General features: G+C 34.1%; 1 protein-coding gene across 1 annotated transcript in view; it reads left to right on the top strand.

Annotated features, from left to right (window-relative positions):
• The window catches only part of LOC148179630 (uncharacterized), a 33,834-nt gene extending 16,729 nt beyond the window's left edge, over positions 1–17,105 (top strand). The window contains exons 3-6 of the mRNA XM_088029347.1: positions 2,923–3,040; positions 12,064–12,188; positions 14,137–14,357; positions 15,175–17,105. Of these exons, the coding sequence (XP_087885473.1) occupies positions 2,923–3,040; positions 12,064–12,188; positions 14,137–14,357; positions 15,175–15,768 (1,058 nt within the window). The 3' untranslated portion in view covers positions 15,769–17,105. The remainder of the gene's footprint in view (positions 1–2,922; positions 3,041–12,063; positions 12,189–14,136; positions 14,358–15,174) is intronic.
• Positions 17,106–18,879: the final 1,774 nt, after the last annotated feature.

Below are 18,879 nucleotides of genomic sequence, written 5' to 3'. Positions count from 1 at the left end.
AAATTCTTGCTTTATTTTCAGTGGTTCGTAAAATTAAAAAGACTTAATATATCTACGTACATTTATATTTAATTAAATAATTAGGTAATTAGCACAACTAAAATTCTTAATTAATTAGATAAATTACTGAATCACAAAAATTGTTGTTCATTTGGTAAACTAAACAAATAACCGGATACGTAACGAACACACACAGAATTAAAATTTTTGTTAAACTAATTAAGTTATTCAATGTATGTATTTGTAGTCCTTTTTATTTATTAAATGTATGTATAATAAAATAGTGAAAACGTAAACAATGAATTGTTTCAATATCCGAGAGCATTCACCAATTGTGAATAATCCCATTAGCATTAAAATAGTTAAAGTACTATTCATACAAAGCGGTATTAGGGAAAACAAAAAGAATAAAATAATGTTTAAACTAAAATAAAAAGAAAGACAAATCTATATAAGTAAAATTACTATAAAATTCGAAAGTTCAAAAAGAAACCTTGTATCATGTCTGTTACAAAGAGAACTTTGTATCAAGATTCTTGTAGGTTGGTATAACACACTTTCTGACCTTAATAAAAGCCAAACAATACCTTCTACCCACAATAATCTATATTTAGTAACTACCATCACAAATTGACACAACGAATAAAACACGGAACAACTAAACTTTATTTTTATCGTCTTTTCTTGGAGTTTTATGCTTACTGTTTCTCCTACGAATGTTGCTTGTGGCAATCAAAGTAAATAACTAATTTCCCAAAGTAATTTAGTAAAAGTTGTACCAGACAATGTTTCAAACCGGTGTGAATTATTTCCAATTGAATTACTTGTACCAAATGAGTACAGAGAGCCTTGTTTTTCATCCGTTCAGTGAATGTTATTGAGCCATTCGATTTATTGCAGAGATTGCTGTTTTGATTCAACGGAATGAAATCTTGGAGTTAAGATACTTTAAAATGATTAATTAAATAAAGTTAATGGAATCGGACTAAATTTCACCTACTGTTTCGCTTATTCATTTAAATGAGTTGAATGGATTTATGAGATTTTAAAACGGAAAGAATGTCTGGAATTTCTGCCGCTTTTAATTCGCAGTGATTAGGCTTTGATTGAATTGATTATTTAGTAAGTTTGGAACTTTAAGTTTCAAATTATGCGATTCGGAGAAGGAAGAAAGTTGACGGTATTATTAGTTAATTTATTTTCAAGCCTCTAAAAAGCCGGAATCCAATTGATTTAAAGTGTCAGAGTAATGTTATAATCTTGGGAGAGACCACACAAGAGTATTATTAATAACACGAATTGTCTGCTACTTGGAAGTTGTAATTTCCGTTTGCAACTATTCTAGAACTTCTCATGGCTATTTTCAAGTACCTCTAGCTTGTAATTATTGTTATTAGCATACTAATTATCCCAGAGAACTCCAAAGGTTTTACATTACAATATGCATAATATTGTCTGATATTTGCGTATTTAAAACCAGTGCTCGTATAAAGATTTGAGATTATAATTGCAGCAAATAAAGTACAAAAATCCATTGGTATTTTAGCTGCAATGCTTTAGATTTACGAGTATTTCAAAGCTCTATTGTTTGACCATGAAATACTCAAAAACAATGTAAATAAATTTTAATTATTAATATTTACATCATTAAACCAACACAACGCATCCAAGCTACAATAGAATAAATAGAAATTCTATTAAGCATACCAAACAGTGTGTTATTATTTTTTATGAATTTGTTCGAATTCTTGTTACAATTTAATTTTTATATTTAATTTAAATAGTTTTTTATCTAAACACAATAATGCTCCTATTATATTCAATCCATTTGCCATAGATGAATTTCGACTACTTACAATTATAGAGAAATTCAGTTTGAGCAAACTTGATATGAACATTTCCCAGTAGAACTATTTACTGATAGTTATCTGTAAACTATTTGAGCACAAAGTTTTCAGTCAAGCTTTGAAAATGTAATGGAATTGAAATCCGTCATTTTAAGCCGTGTGACGCCACATGCATTTTCAAGGAACTTTGATAAAAATATTAAAAACCTGAGCTATAGAATATCATTTAATAGTTTTCTTTTTATATTAATTAGGTTGGCTTACTCTACCGATAAAAGCACCAAGTACCTTTTCCTTTGCGGTGAGTTTAAAGTCTATAAAAGCAATAAGTATGGTCTGATAGCATCAAAGTTCTAAAGTAGCTCCATTTAGCTCAGCATTGAAGCATTGACAATTCGTGTTCGTTAAAGTTTCACACATTTTATTTATTTAACGCTATTTGTTAGTCTGGAGACTTCAACAGAAAATAAAAAATGCATTACAAACGTTGGCGTTGAAATATCAAGTAACTTCTCACTCTCGGAAAGCGAAATTCACACAAATTAAGCAAACTTTTCTACAACGAAAATAAATTGTTCTGATCTTCCATTCTGCCAGCAAATACTTTAACATTTGTTCATGTAACAGGTCTTTCTTGTCACGGTATTGGCAATTGGAATGTCGTTTCGATATTATTCCAGAAGGAATTTCAAAGTCGCTGAACTTGGTGACTTTGTTGTGTTTCTAATACAAGTATTGACAGCGGACCAGCGAAAAGTCACAAAGTCACTTTAATAGAAACTTACTCAAACTTTTTGAATTAACTCGTCAGAGATAATAGAATAGCAACTTTTTAATAAAGGTGTTATTTTCAAAATTTGCGACGAAATTATTCTTTTATTATGCAGAAACGAGCAATTTGTCGCAGTCAAAACAATGAAGGCCACAAAAGTATATAGCTGGTTTCCATTTAAAAAATTAAAATCAACACTGAAGTGAATACATACAAAACTGGATGGTGTGTACGTGCACCCTCAAATTAGTATACACGCTTACTGGGACATGAATATGCATTAATTTAAATATCTTGTTGCAGATAATCCCTCGCCTGCATGTTCTCTAGTCAAGTACGCTGGTTGGGAGGATTTGACCCCTTCGGATATCGGAATGTGGACTTCTTTAGATCTTGCGCAAGTCTTTGTTTCACGAATGAGGTCAGTTGACTGATATGATAAACTGGACATTGGTCATTTCGTGTGCGATGACTTTTGCTCATTTTCATCTCTACATTCCTTCCAATTTTGTCTATTTACTCAAAAGTAACAATAGCAATTTTGAGTTGAAATGGTGGATGCGCCGGGAAAACTTTTCATAAAAATTTAAAATTATTCTGTCTATATTTGTAAAAATTCGGTTACTCATATTTAATTTTCTTCAGAGTCTAATTTCATAATTCATGAGCACTTTCTTGTAGATTTTATTCATTTACATATCAAAAGAAAACTTCGCGTCGCACCACAAACATAATAAAGAGATGTACAAATAAATTTTACAAAACCTAATAATTGAAGTGAAAGTTCGGAATAAATAGAAAATAGGTGCTCCGCTTGAATACACTAATTTCAATTTCGCAATGAAATTATTGAGCATTGCCGGCAGCACGCGCGTATTAGTGCGCAACGAAAACGCTTTAAAAGAGGGAATGATGATAATCATTTTCAATTGAAATATTGTTGAGACAAAGTCTAGACTACAGCTGACTTTTGAATGTGAATATTTTTCATAAAATTACATCAAATTGTCAAAAGCGAAATAGTTACAGCACGTCTGTCGAAATTCTCTTTATTCTGTTTATATGAATATTTCTGATATGCATGTATAATAAACGTGCTTTTAAAGAAATCTGCAGTGCGTAATTTGGGCAGTTTTGGGATGGATCGTATCGTAAATAGAAATCTGCAAGAACTTACAAAGTTGGTGCTTGACATGCCAAGTGATAAATTGTTAATCTTTCCACGTTCTTCTACCGTTCCCCTTGAATCGATACATCATGGTAACTAGCACATATATTTCAAAATGGTAAATGGTCGTACTAAATGAAACATACATAAAATTCGGGCTTTAAAAAATGTAGGAAATTTTTATTAATACTTTATCTACTTTCAAGGAAACCGAATATTTTATACATTTGATAAAGTAGCTACACCATCAAATTTGTATAAAAAGTGGAGTGTGCAGCTAAGTTTTAAACCGAATTATCTGTGAATCTTTCAATTTCCTGATCATTTCCCTGAACATGGATTGGTTTATTTGTACATAGCAACGCGAGGTTTTCGGTATTTTTCGGGTAATCTACACCTTTGTGAAAAATGATATCGAGGATGGAATGGCGTCGTATTTATGACAGCTTATCCCTTTAATTAACCATTTTAAAGAAAAGATATATGTGCGCCTTAAATTTCAAAGCGAACGTGAATCAAAACTTTGAAATCATTCATCTTCATGCACGACAATTAGTGTCTCGAGACTTTTCCTCTTATTTTTCACTTTTTGTTATAAATGATGCCCAGATACTATTTATCTTTAAGATTTATTAATGTTATCGTCGGACTTTTATTACTTGACATCTCTTTTGTCAATTTATAACAATCCCGGCTTGTGCTTTGCTGTAAACAGAGTTCATTAAAAGGGCAGATACGCGTTGTTAAGTAAACGCTCCATAAGAAATAAACCAGTCGGAAAAAATCTGTTCATTATGGAGAAGGAAACATTCATTTTTGAAAAGAATGTTTAACGGTGGCAGCGACAAAGATTTTCAAAATATTTAGAGGTTTCCACGAATCTCCCGTTTCTATGAATTATTTATAAACATCTCGTTAAAATACTGTCTTTTCAACCGTTACATTTTCTTGGCTGCGAAAGATAATTCACAACTTTGAGGAAACTGTGCACGCCTTCATGAATGTGGTTCTATACCGTTTAACTTTAAGCTGTGATAGCAAGCTTTGTGGCATTTTTATTTTTAAACTTTTGTTTTATGTTGCGAAAGATGTTCGCTTAAAAATGGGTAATTTACAACAAGACGGAATTGTGAAAATGACTTGATCTTTATGTTGAGTTTAGTTAGCATTTTAATAACCTCTTGCGGCAAATTAAAAGCACACCGCAAGCTTGCAGCGAATTGCGAAATGTCTGTGATAGTACACCACTGAGAACATTAGCTAAAGATGAAGGTAATGTTTTCTTGTGATTTATTTACGAGTTGTCTCTCTAGAGTTTTTAAGTAGAATGCTCGTAAAGAAAAAACACTAAATCCGTCACTGATGGTGTACGCAAAGAATAAAAATGAGGTGCAAAACACCACTTAGCGCAAGCATCTAAATATGCTCGCGATTATGCTTATAAATATTTAAAACTATGTTTTCTAGCGCAATTTTAGACGCTCTTGATGTATTATTTACATAGTTCTATGAAATGAGATTGCGAAGGGATTTTAAAATGTACAACGTAATATTTATCTTTAATACCATTACTACAGAGCATACAATACAGAATAATTAATTTTAAAGTATGTTGAGCTAGCTAAAGCGCTTTAAAGAAACTAACTACAATTCATAAATAATACAAAATTATTAATGTAAACGATATTTTCAAAACCTCGCGCTAAATCTTATTTACTAGTGTTTCCAACAGATTTATTTCCAGGTCCCCTACGCAACAGCGGCTATTTATTTTAAATTCGTTACAAGTTCCTTGATTATCTAAATTTAATTATCAAGTTACAAAGGAAAGTTAGTTACTCCCGTCCTTGTTTCTTTCGCCCTAGTTGTTTTGAAATATTTTTAAACTTTGTACATACGTCTTTTATGTGTTCTGATGAGTCATTATAGTTGGAAAGTTTGAGACCACTACTTCATTTTAAAACTGCAATAAAACATTGGTTCAATTCGAATTAACTTATTGTGATTCAAGATAGGAGGAGTTCATCTAATGTTCCAAGAGAAACTTGTTTAATGTAATTTCACAGTAAGTTTTAACTGTCGCAGGGGAAAGATCAAGAGGTTGGCCCTTAGTAATTATCGAGTGTATTATGTCGTTGATGAAGTTTAGGGAGACCTGGTGGTCAAACTCACATGCCCATGTAATTAAATTGTGAACACTTGAATTAAAATATAACAAGCTTAAATTTAATCACATACCGGAACTGCTTTCTATTTAGTCGACGACGCAATAAAGTTTTTGGTTCTAATAACAATGTCCCTGTTTCCATTACAATTAAAACTCGTATAAATCACCCTGAGAGTTTGGAAGTTTTTAGTTGTGATAAAATTCCGGATATTGAAAGTTATCCAGGTTTTGCTTTCTAGTTCGCGTCATTAAGCAGAAGATATCTATGTAAATTAAACCGTGGCCTAAAGCTATTAAAGACATCTGAAAGTCAGAGCAACTTATAATATTAACTTGTTCATATTTCTGCAATCCCCCTTTCATACTACATAACAGAAACTCCGAGCTAACTTCTGAATAAGTTTAGAAGCTATACGGACGATCCTGTTTAGTCGTCGCGACTGAAATCCTCCGTAATAACTTTACAGCTACACGCGTGAATTATATTTCCATCAAACTTCAGATTTACCGCGGAATTGCAGGCTTCAGAATCGTAAGGATTTGACGGTAATCAAATGGTCCGTTTCAGGATTATTTTTAAAAAATAGGAAAAACTCGCTCATTCCTTTATGCAAATTTTCTCTGCAAACCAAAGCTCCATTACAAAGTTTTAGATACAAAAGCAAAATAAATTCGGACGAAAATGAAGAGCGACTTTCATGCAGATCAACAATTACACGGGTCGCCAAATTAAACTTATTTTTCCTTTGTTCCAAAACCATGGAAATTTTGAATACCTGAGCGCGAGTTTTAAGCAACAAAAGCGCGGGAAAAACGATTGCAAAAACCGCATCTTTCTATCTGTTGTAGTTTCAGAACTATTGAGCACTATCTGAACTATTTGAAACTTTAATAGGCCATAACTCATTTATTTCTAGTTGTACTCTATAACTTAAGTTAAGATAATAAAAGAGAAATAACCCAAAGAACGTTTACATGGTTCAGTCATAATTTTTTTTTGAAAAAATTAAATTTTTGAATTGCAGAGAAAGTAAGAGAAAAGAAAGTTGAAATAGTTATGGACAACCAATATGTCCGGACCTCCAAAATTTTGGCCCTCTGTCGACAATCAGAAATTTTAATCAACCATAACTCAGTTATTATTTGTTGATGCACGAAGAAGTTAGGTTTTGCTCCACAAATAAGCTAGAGATAAGTCATAGATTTTCAGTGGATGTTTTTGTAATCATTTTAAGCTTTTTCGGGGCGAAAACGACGTTTAAAATCTTTGCATTTCATAAATTCAAGTCTGCATAGGAACCTACAAATTGTCTGAATATTTACCATACCGACCAGAGAATGTACATACTGATTATAAATGCATTAGCAGCATGCAGTCTAATGAGAAACCGCATTACCACAAAAGTGCTTCCACACTGCAAGACAATAAATATTATTATGTAAAGTGAAAATTTGTGCCGTAAATTTCTGGAATGGGTTTTAATTAACCCGAAAATTTTCTAAACAAATTGAACTCGGATTTGAATAAACATATTTTGGGACTATAAATCAAGCATATTTTGCCAAAATCGCGAAACTTCCTAGGCGTCTAAAAGTTGACTTCCGAGCTCCTCCCGCCGCGAAATACACATAACTCGACGAAATTGGCAACGTAAAATATAGTGCAATACCATAAACTAAATAAATCATCCCACATTTAAAATACACTTCCCGATTTCGGTTCCAACTACTGAAATGATTAAGTGTGAAACGAAAAGAAAATATTGGCAAGTATCCATTCAATAGTCGCGACAGAGATATGAAAGGAGCTTTATGGTGCGTTCAACCATTGAGATATGAAAAAGCCCTGTTTTACAACGTTTTCCTTCCACAACGTGGAAAGCTCAAATTAGAAACTTTTGTCGTAAAAAAGTTAAGTGGATGCATGAGCGTTTTTTTCGACGGCGAATACCTATATCGGGACATGTGATAAGCTGGGAAATTGTATTGGGATTAAGGGATTCCTTGTGAGCTCACTTCAAAAAGGAGGAAAAAACGAACAGGCTTTAATTTAAATCATGGAAAGATGTATTCGGATAGACAGTGAAAAGGCCGTAAAAATATATTATATGGTCTAAACGAGGATGTAAAATGTTTATAGGGCATATTTATCGATTTACTGCCGAGATGGTACGATTTCGATGAGTTAACATAAAATTTAATTTTGCCAACTAAAAATAAAAGTTATGTTCTACAAATTAATTGCCGACATTCAGATTTGCAATTTCAAATCAATCTAAGTTTGGTGGAGTTCGCACGTGTAAATTCAATCGCCATAAATTTCAATTATTCAGCGAAAGAAGGGTCAAGAGACAAAACTTCATAAATAATTTATGAGTAAATAAGCCTTCTTCTGACGACATCTTTTTAAATATTCATGTTGTTAATACGCTACGCCAAACAAGCAAACTTTAATATAGGTCACCTGTGAATGTGTTGGCAATAACAATAATCAAATAAGAAGGGTTAAATTTCATTTTAGGGTTGCATGTGTCTATTTATTATTTATTTGAAGAGTGAATTATCCCTTCTACGTCGACCGTCGACTATTGTATGGTTTATTAATAGACTTGTTTGAGATTAGTTTCTAAACATTCTCGAGCTTTCAGTTGCACTGATAAATTTAAATATTTTTTTTTTAAAAGCAACTTACTCGTGACTATGTAATATGCAAAAGCAATAATTTATTGATAACCACAAATTGGTTTGTTCAAGAGCTAATCCCTCGGCAATTGGTAAATGCTGAGCAGGAAAAAAAAATGTATTTTGAACCGTAATTTGTGGTAATCGAATTAATCCAGCACACACCTACTGCATCTGAAAAGGTACAAAATGTAGGATATCCCATCCGACAAGTTGCAAACATCCACACCTTGGAGCTACAACATAATAAACCCATTCGTAGAACAGGCCGGAAGAAAAATATACATTTTTAACGTGGAACAAGATTTACTGTACAACATAATATTACATTATCCCGGATAAAAAGAACTAAATTGTGGTGAGCAGGATTTGTAGAATGTGGGAAATAGGAGTAGCGTACGACGATAAATTGCGAGATAAAACCTGCGGAGGGAGACCATTCCTTGTTTTTGGTTTAGTAATTATAACAAATGACTTACTGGGTTGTGCAGCCCCGGCGACGCTTGGGGAGACGCTTAACTTTCTGCTCTGGAAATTCAACGGTCCGATAGCGATTTCCGACAACTCTTTCCTCCTTGGCTGCCCTAATAAAATTATTAACCGCTCTAAACTGACCGATCGATTCGTTGTTCCTATAAAGTTATTATGAACACCGGTACGGATTTGTCTACCGGAAGAAGAAACGTAACAGGATTTGCTTACGCCCGTCCATTGTTCAAAACTTCGTTATTCCGTACCGAAAACTGTATCCGACCCCATATTTTATTTAAACTGACAGAAAAGTCTTCGAGTAGTAAAATATGTGAGGACGATGTGATGGTTTGTAGTAAAACTCAATTTTCCACAAATTTTGTTGATGCCTATAAATCTTCATAATAAAGGTGGAGTTCCCCGTTTACTCTCATACGAGTTTATACCAAACAAACTCAAAAAATCTGGACTCAGTTTGAGTTATGTGAATATTGTGGGAACGCAAAGAACTCGCAAACTTCCCAGAAGTACCTTCTCAATTTATTATAATATCTGAAAAGAAGCTAAAAAACTTTCTTTTCAGTCGGGAATAATTACTGGGGACCTCTTCACATCGCCACTGATTCACTCAGAAAACGAAGCAAATGAAATTTTTATTACCCCAAGAAAATGAATCTCTAAGACGACCAAAGTTTTTCCGATAACAAAGAACTAATCAATAACGTCTGATTGATGACTCTAAACAAAAAACCCGATTTAATTAACATCTGCTCACCGAGAATTTAAAGCGTACGGGCTCTAAAACTGCTTCATTGCATAGTCCACACAGTCGTGTGGTATGTGCTACATTTAAGTTGTCTGTTTGAAACATTTCCAATTTGTTTCTGGATGCTCTAAGCGCATCATTCCACATCACGAGTTCTTTCAGACTTTTCCAGTGCCGTACAACGTAAAATCAACTAAATGAGAACTACCCTCAGATTCTTAAGACTGTTTTTTAACATCTAAGAAATACCCAAACATGCCAGCATAAACACATACATACAAAACTCCTGTTTATTATAGCAGTAAAAGACTCTTTCCACTGAAAGAAAGGATTTCCGAACTGGGAAAAGCCACATAAATGATCTTTTATACTTCACAAATAAAGCGAAATATTGATTCAACATGAATGGTGTTTTGTACAGTTAAAAAACCAATCCGCAACTTTTTATTTGCGTTTTTAGTTGCCTCATTTGTACATGACTGAAGCTTATGGTTCGTTTTAGTTTTTGTCCCGCGATTAAAAGATTATTGTGCGAGCATGATAAAAAAATTAAAACATATTTAGTTAAAATTGAATCCGCTATTTTTTGCTCCGTGCGCAAAGAACAATGCGAACTATTTTCATTTGTTGCTTCCTTCGAAATCCGGTTTTATCTCAAATTCCCCGAATAATAGAAAACGTTAAAAGATCGCTCTTATACCTAGAAAGTAGCAAAACACAATAACTTGCTGTAAGAACGTTGTCTCTAAACCCGGCGCATCCACCATTTTTGCCAAGCTTTTTTTAAAAATGAATGCAGACTGCACACAAAGTTCCAATTGTCCGCAGTTTTTATATTTTTAATTTTTTAAACTACATATATTTCCAGTGTATTAGCAAAATAACAATTTCTACATTTAAGTTAAATATTGTTTCATTCAATTACTGACTGCAGTTTGAAAATAAACGTTCCGTAAAATTGAAAAATAACACACAAACCTTTGTGTTTATATTTCCTCTAAAGTACAAACAAACGAGATTCTTTAAATTTGACAACGAAAAAAGTGTGGAGCGATTGACAGGCGAAAACGAGATGACTTTTATTTTCTATTTCTTTGGAAATTTTCTCTAAATCTATTTCGTTCAGCGGTACAGTTCCAGTAATAACAAGAAACCTGCTTATATCTGAAAGCCCCTACGAATAAAAAATTAATTTCGAAAGACCTAATACGTTTGGTTCTTTCCACTGATGTAATTCGTTCTGCAGACGGTAAAAGAATCAGAATGCACATAATCTCCATCGATCACGAAATGCTCTGAAACATTAAAAAGCCCATTACTCCCAGAGAAAATCCTGGTAATTCATTACCGACAGAGCAACTTATTTCACGCAATAAAGACGGTGTATCGCTTAACTGATAAGATATAAACGTCACATATTTCAATTATAAGCACTATCTTCCGCTCAAGGGACGAGTAAAATAGATAATTTAACCGATCAAGGATAAAGCTACAGTTTCGGATATTATAAACATATAAAATGATAATTTATCCATTTTACTTCCTCTTGTTGATTCTGGGAATTAATGGTTTTCCCTCATCGATATTTCCCCGTCTATTCTTCTAGAATATTTACATAAACATATAGTTAGTTTTCTACTCTCCGGCGGCAGAGCATGGTTGTAAAAAACTGTATCTTGATACAGATTTAGAAAGGTCGAGGTAATGGGGCATTAAAAATATTCCACTATAAAGTTCTAATGTCACTAGGATGATAAAACTGTTTTGACTACAGTGTTTCCTCAAATTATTACTTCTCGAAAGTGCCGCGTTATTAGAGTCATAAAACTGCATTTCTTGATCCTGCGGCTGCATTTCCGAAGTGCTCTAAATTAATTCTGGATATCAGCACAATTTATCCCGATTTTTCTCTCGAATACTTTGTAAATTGCATGGGATTATTTTCGAGTCAAAAATATTTCGTTGTGCAAGACATGCACCTACCTGAAATAAATTTATAGCCACAGCGGTCCTACTATTTCAATTAATTTAATAGCGCTCTTATGATGGTGTATCGTTTAATTTAATTTCAACGTTCAGGAAAGTCGAGTCACACCATCGTTTATCTCCCTTAAAACTGATTTACAGCCATACATACGTTAGGTATTTGCTCGTTTTGTCACAAGGGTAACGTTTACCTTTTGCTTTCAGGTCATGCACAGTTTTAACTGGATCGGCTGTAATTTTGCTATTACTCGCATCCTTCTTCGCACTTCTCGGCCATTGTAACAGCGACAATAAAACAATAATAGCCTGTGGGTTCTTCATTTTAGGAGGTAAGTCGAGTTTAATTCAACTTGTTCACTGTAGGATCATCACAAAGACGAATTAATTGTAAGAAAGTTTGTTTCAACAACTAGAGGATATAGATTTTAGTGTTCGCACAGACGGATTAAACTAGTGTTAATTAACAGCAGTGCATTTTAGGAAAACAAACTTCATTACACATTGTTGGCATTAATGAAAACCATAAATTTAATTAATTTTATGCTTATTTTACGTCGGCGTTTGTTCATCATTTGTAATTTTAATTATCTGAATGGATCGCTGAATCGCAAAGAAGCACCGGCGCATCCACCATAAATCAAAAATCCAAATATTTACATCGCGGCAGTTTTATAACCGCCAATTACTTCGTGACCCATTTTAACTTGGCAATTATGTGAAATCGTCAAGAAGTAGACGCCCTCAGGTTACGATGGTGAGCTTTGATAAGTTGTGCAGGAGCTTAGGTGTGGCCACTACGAGCGAGGAGGATTTACCGCAAGGATTTAGAGATTTACTATGCTTTTCTTGTATTTCTTTTCCCATCCGACCTGGCAGTTTTCAAGCAATATTGAACCAGACCACTGAAGAACTAATTTTTAGCGGGATTTTCGACGACACGTGACAAATTGAAGCTTATATTTAACTGGGAGAGATGAGTCGTCATACATCGATGAGCTTCTCATAAATCATCGTGACGCCATTAAGTTAAAGATCGACGTTACCTAAACGCTGCATACAAATAGTGTGGACTCGGATCAAAATCAAAGCATGTTAATACTGCCAATATTAGGTGTATTAACTTTAATAAATAAAAAAAAGAAGTTGTAATAATTGGTTGTAATTTCTGCTTTTATTCCATCAATCCAGTTTTGTACAGGTCTGCTATTTCCATTTTCGCAATCGATTTGCATAAATAAACCTAATAACTGATTCGTATTATGAAACTATAATTGATTTCGAATACTTTTTGATTTCAAATGAACCGTTCATTTGCATCCAATCTAATTACTTTGATGCTATCAATCAACACAGTACTATTATTTAAATGTTAAATTAAATCTCATGCTTCATTGTACATACAAACACTTCAGCTCAGTTTTATTTGTATTTTTAGAGTCCAATAAATACAGTCACAGACAACATATTGTCAATTTTTCACGACTTGAGACACCCTGTGCACATTAACAATAAAATACATATTTAATACTGTTCGTGAAAAGCTTGCCAAAGATTCTCTGCATATCCAGGGTTCATTAGAGATTTGAAAATTGATACCCACCACATACAAAGAAAATTCAATATCAACTTAATATACTAGAGGATTTGCGGTTTATTTATTCCTTTTTTTAGTAAATAGATTCCGTAAAAAAGCTGCGAAAGCTCTTTACTCGTTATTCACTTCAGCTTTCTGTACACGTACTGCTCGAAGCATGCTACGAAATATAAAAAAAGCTTTCACGTTTGACAGCGCAAGATGTATGATGCAGGATGACAACAACTAAATTACTAGATAAAAACTACTTTCGAATTTTAACACACATTATCCATAAACATGAAATTGTTTGATAAACCGTTTTTTCGCACAATTACCCCTCACCATGTATATGTGGCTGTAAATTGAAGATATTTTCTTATCGACGTGGACCATCACTGATTTAAACAGCGCGACATTTCCGAGCACTTGATATATTGCCAGCGATAAGATTTTCTTTGAATTTTGTTGTGAGGGCGGTAAAAAAGAGCGATACGCAGCTAAATCGGCAATGATTAATTAGTTTACACGTTACTAAAGACATTTCAGCTCGTGTTAAACCCGAACCTCCGCAAATTACTTGAAACTATTTGAAAACATTCCTGCGTAACGACGAAATTTCCTTTTAGAAATGAGTCTGTCGTTGTATTGTCTCGAAGTATGACATTGCTTGAGTCTGCAGTCAGATAATCTTTTTGTTTCAGGGCTTTCTTTGGGAACGGGTCTGGTGGTTTTTGCATCTGCTCTGTCAGAGACTCTGATGGAAATAACACAATATCACAAGGAACCTCCCTCTGGCCCCGTCTACGACTATCGTTACGGATGGTGTTTCTTCACGGCGGGGGCGGCTTTTATTATGACAAAAATGGCTGCAGTCTTCTCTCTTACAGGATATCTCAACAGATTCCCTTCTGTCGATGAAATGGTACGTTTTATTTCATTCCATGTTTATGCGCCGTCTACCGCCGTCTCATTACCCAGATCAAAACGATGTCATTACGAAAGCCCACCTTGCTTGCGAAGAACAATAGTAGATTCCTCCAGAGAACGGATTTAATAACTTGAAAATTTTTAAAGTCTTGTAGCTTTATTAAATTCATTTTGCTCTAACTAAAGCACGAGCTTTCTCTGAAATCCATATTAGACAATCTTCTGGGTTAAAACAAAGCTCTTTTCATCAAAAAGTTAAGGACGTTTTTATTTGCTGAATTACTAAACAGCAGCGATGCGCATCTCAGACATGGTAGTTTGTCTCGATAATGGCAAAAAAACAACACGGTTATAATAAGAAACTTTTTCGTCTCGAGCATTTCTATGCATTCTTTTGACTTTTGGAAAAAACTTTATCGATACCGAGTCTTCTGAGACTCTCCTTTTTCTTAATTTAATTAAAAGATAACAGTGGATTATTGTTCGAAATACTCCATAACCCCCTTCCAGCGAATAACCTAAAGCTCTCTCGTATTTTATTCATTTAGTGCGTTACACAGCGATAATCCCGTTACGCAACATCCCCAGGGAGCATTTTACTTAATCATCCGATATCAGGCGAGCAAGGGCGATTTCTTTACAAGTCAAACGACCTTGGAATTGATCCCCTGTGAACTCAGCGTGCTTCTCCTATTATGTTCCTTAATGTTGAATGTTACTTATTGTCCAGACGCTAAAGAAAGTAATTCGAGAAGACTTTCCTTGAATAGAAAATCACAATCAAATATTAATTGGGTAATTATGCGTTGCAGGTTCGGGAAATGGTCCCCGGCGCGGACCGCAAACTCCGCGAGCACCAGCGCCTTTCCAGCGAGTACCTCGTGCGCCACGCTGGTCCTCCACCCCGTCAACAGTACGACGCCATCACCACAGACCGTCCCAAATACGAGGCCGAGTGCGGACCCCTTTTAAACAAAACCCCTCCCGACGTGTGCACTACAAATAAGTGCGTGGAGTTCGCGGTAACCGACTTGAACACAAGTGCATTAATATCGGGAGTGATCGAACAGAACTACACTAGTGGTCATTCGTTGGCGGGTCAGACCATCCCCATCACCGTGAAGAACCACAATGCCGCCGCACCACTGTCCTTCGCCTCAGCTAATAAATATGGAACGATGCCGCACCCAGGAACCACGCTCCATCAAGGATTCTTGGGCGTTTCGGAGATCGGAAGTTCCAGTTCGAACAGCTCGAGTGGATACTGTTCGAAAAGTAAGACTTTGCAACATCAAAGACCGAGGAAGAAGTGCGTTAAAATCGAGACTTTTCAAACTCCAGATACCGGATTCGCAGACTTTGGAAAGAGGTCGAATACGTTAAGTTATTCCGGAAGCGCGGTATGACGAGAGAAAACTTACCGCTCGAAAATATTCTAAAACTTCCCTAGGGCACACTCGAAATTTACACCTGCGTTATAAATAATGGCAGAGCAACTTTGTTAATATTGGCGGTTTCATTTACAACTGAAATAGATGGCTGCGGTTACTTACATTAAACACATTCAAATTCTTTTCGGTTACATAAATCAGCGGGAATTATTTATGACGCAGGAATAGACGATTTCGGTTGGATACGTGCGTTAACCCGAATAATCAGCAGATTTTAACACGGATATTTATTCTTATCTGTTATTCTTTCTCTAATAATATTTTTGTTGACTGCATTTGCTTTTTTTTTAAGAGGAAACTCATGGTATGGAATATAAAATATTCTTAAAAAATTGTAGATAATTATGATATTGGAATGGTATTCATAAAAATGTAGTAAAAATGATAAAATTAAGTAATTAGTAGGCAAATAAAAAATCAAAATACCAAAAATGTGCAACACGTGATCAAATAAGGTAAGCAAATATTGCCATTTTGGAAAACTTAATTTCGGCAAAAAGTAGGTATGTAAAAAGAATACTTTTTCAAAATATGTGTGTTATTTATATTAACAAAAACTATTTATTTGACCAAGTTAGTTTAAAATATAAAACCATTAATCACTGAATAGCTTTAAATTATTGTTGCATTCTTATTCTAGGGAAAAAAATATGAAACTGAATCATTATTACCAAAATTAAAATGTTGGTGCCTTATCAAGAGTAATCTGTACTATAAAATAATGTGAAATCAAAAAAAAAATCTTTTGAAGTACTAAATAAAATCTGAACTTTGTCAGATTATTTAGAATTATTGGCAGTCGATATATTCTTCTCCGATTCTTAGTTTAAATCAAAATATTTAACATTAAATACTTAATAAAATAATAAAACCTATAAAATACATAAATACCAATGTAATAAAATGAAAATTAAAAATTATAACTTCTTTTCCGATAGATTTTTTTGCCGTCAAAAAACTCGTATTGTGTGACAAATCCAAAACTGCTGGTGATTCAGGTTGTTGCCACGTCTTTATAATTTGTTCTTCGTATTCTACAGTTTTCGTATCTGCGAACTCCAAACTCCGTTAATTTTGATACTTTCCAAACATCCGTTTACCTCATAACGACAAATCAAATATTCATATCGTATCTTAAATGTTAATCGTACATTTGGTTGTATTTTACTAAAAAATAACTTTGTAATTGCTGTGATACGTAAGGTATTATTATCATTAATCCCCGTAATATAAAAGGTTTGTGATTTGTTAAACTACTTTTATTTGTTGAAATAAAACGAAGAAAGTTTAAAGTTTTTTATTATTTCCGCTTAGTGCAAGAGCAGAATATGTAATGATCTATTCATAAGCTTCTTAAAACAAAGCGCTCTTTAGTGGAAACTTTTACGGTTTTATCAAACTCTTCATTTTCTTGGATTAAACTGTTCTCTGAAGTGAACATACTCACTTTTCACTCTAAAATAACACATCAAATTAATTAGAAATACACAGCGGGTAAATGACGTAATCGTGTTAAAGTCTTGGCCGTTTGTACGAAAAACAAGTCGTGACCACCGCAGTAATAGCCACGCTTCACATAGATAGCCCCCATCATTTCATTAACAAAGTTCAAGCAAAAGCTGTAGTAACCCCAAAATTGTAATTTACGTGCGGTAAAGCATACATAAAATAGAGTTTAACTATATAATAGGCTGTGATTAAATTAAGTATCTAGTGCAAAGTAGTTAACAGCTTGGTTAGAACGACTCATTCAAAATAGGATTATCCCGAATTTTTTTTCTGAAACTAATATCCAGCAAACGTAATTATTAACTGCAATAAGCGCATAGATGAGTCGGTATAGTGGCTCGATTTAATCTGCTTTTATCTGCAATTAACAATAGTCGGCGGCAACGACACGATGCAATTATGCAAACATTTTCTCCCTTTTCGCAACTTGGAGGCCGCCGTTCCGCATGATTAAAAAGCATTAATTAAATTTCTCTTCGTTAGCGAAATTTCATGGACGATAAAAAAACAAAAGGAAGGGCTGAGGTAAGTGGAAACATTTTGCCGTTTTGGGTGTCATGCTATTTTTACACGCACATCACGTGAATGGTCGAGAATTGATGTCGTTTGGAATTATTGTTTAAAAATACAGTGAGGAGGATTACAGCGATATAAGTTCACAGTGGATCTTAAGGGACACAGAGCTAGTGTGCTTATAAAGTATTTAGGTAAGTTTCGGCTGGAAGTTTGGAAGATTATGTTTTCGACAAACAGGTGCGGTAAAGAAATAAAAGCAAGAATTTAGTTACTGCTAACTTTCCTCATAAACGTAATTAATAGAACAATTACGTGTTGCAACTTTAAACTTGACTACAAATCATTACTTCTTATATTATTGACTGTTTTTTCTTCCACGATTTTGTCCTTATAGGCTGTTTGGCCATTTTAAAATTGGATAATCCAAGTGTAAACAATTCCAAGGAGTTTATTAAGTTGAGTTGTAGGCTACAAATATTTATTTTTCTTTCCAAGAGCTGAGCTATTGCTGTTTTTTTTGCAAATCAGTTCACGTGTATCTTTTTTAGTACAAACATTACATGCAGTCTCGACTACTATAAGTACAATTCAGTTCTTTCATTGTAACAACAAAGTCGCCTGAAAGTGACAGTTAGCAATGTGGGCAAGCAAGCAAAAATAAATTTGAGGACCACACACAATTTGCTGACAAATACTGGTTTATTACTCTCTACCTCCGCGTTTAATTTAAGTTAATTTTAAAAAAGCTCCGGTATAATGCTGGTGGCGCGTTTCTCACAATTCTCCGACAATAATAATACTTTAGATAATGTTAGAGTGCACACGGAGCTCTTTAAATTTTGATTTTCCATTGTGCTATAACGTCTTATTACATTCACGCTCAACCCGGAGTTTCAGGTTCTGATACGTAGCTAATATAAGATCACGAAATCTGAAATGGGAATTATTTGTTACAAAATGAGAACAATGTCAGAGCTTTCAGACTACTAGATCCGCGAACAGTGTTATAACAGCGCATTTACGAAACGTAGGTAAAAGCTT

Source organism: Gnatocerus cornutus, chromosome 2 (assembly GCF_029298725.1).
Source record: "Gnatocerus cornutus isolate USDA-ARS CGAHR chromosome 2, icGnaCorn1.1, whole genome shotgun sequence".
Classification (NCBI taxonomy): domain Eukaryota; kingdom Metazoa; phylum Arthropoda; class Insecta; order Coleoptera; family Tenebrionidae; genus Gnatocerus; species Gnatocerus cornutus.
This window is presented reverse-complemented; position numbering and strand designations above follow the sequence as displayed.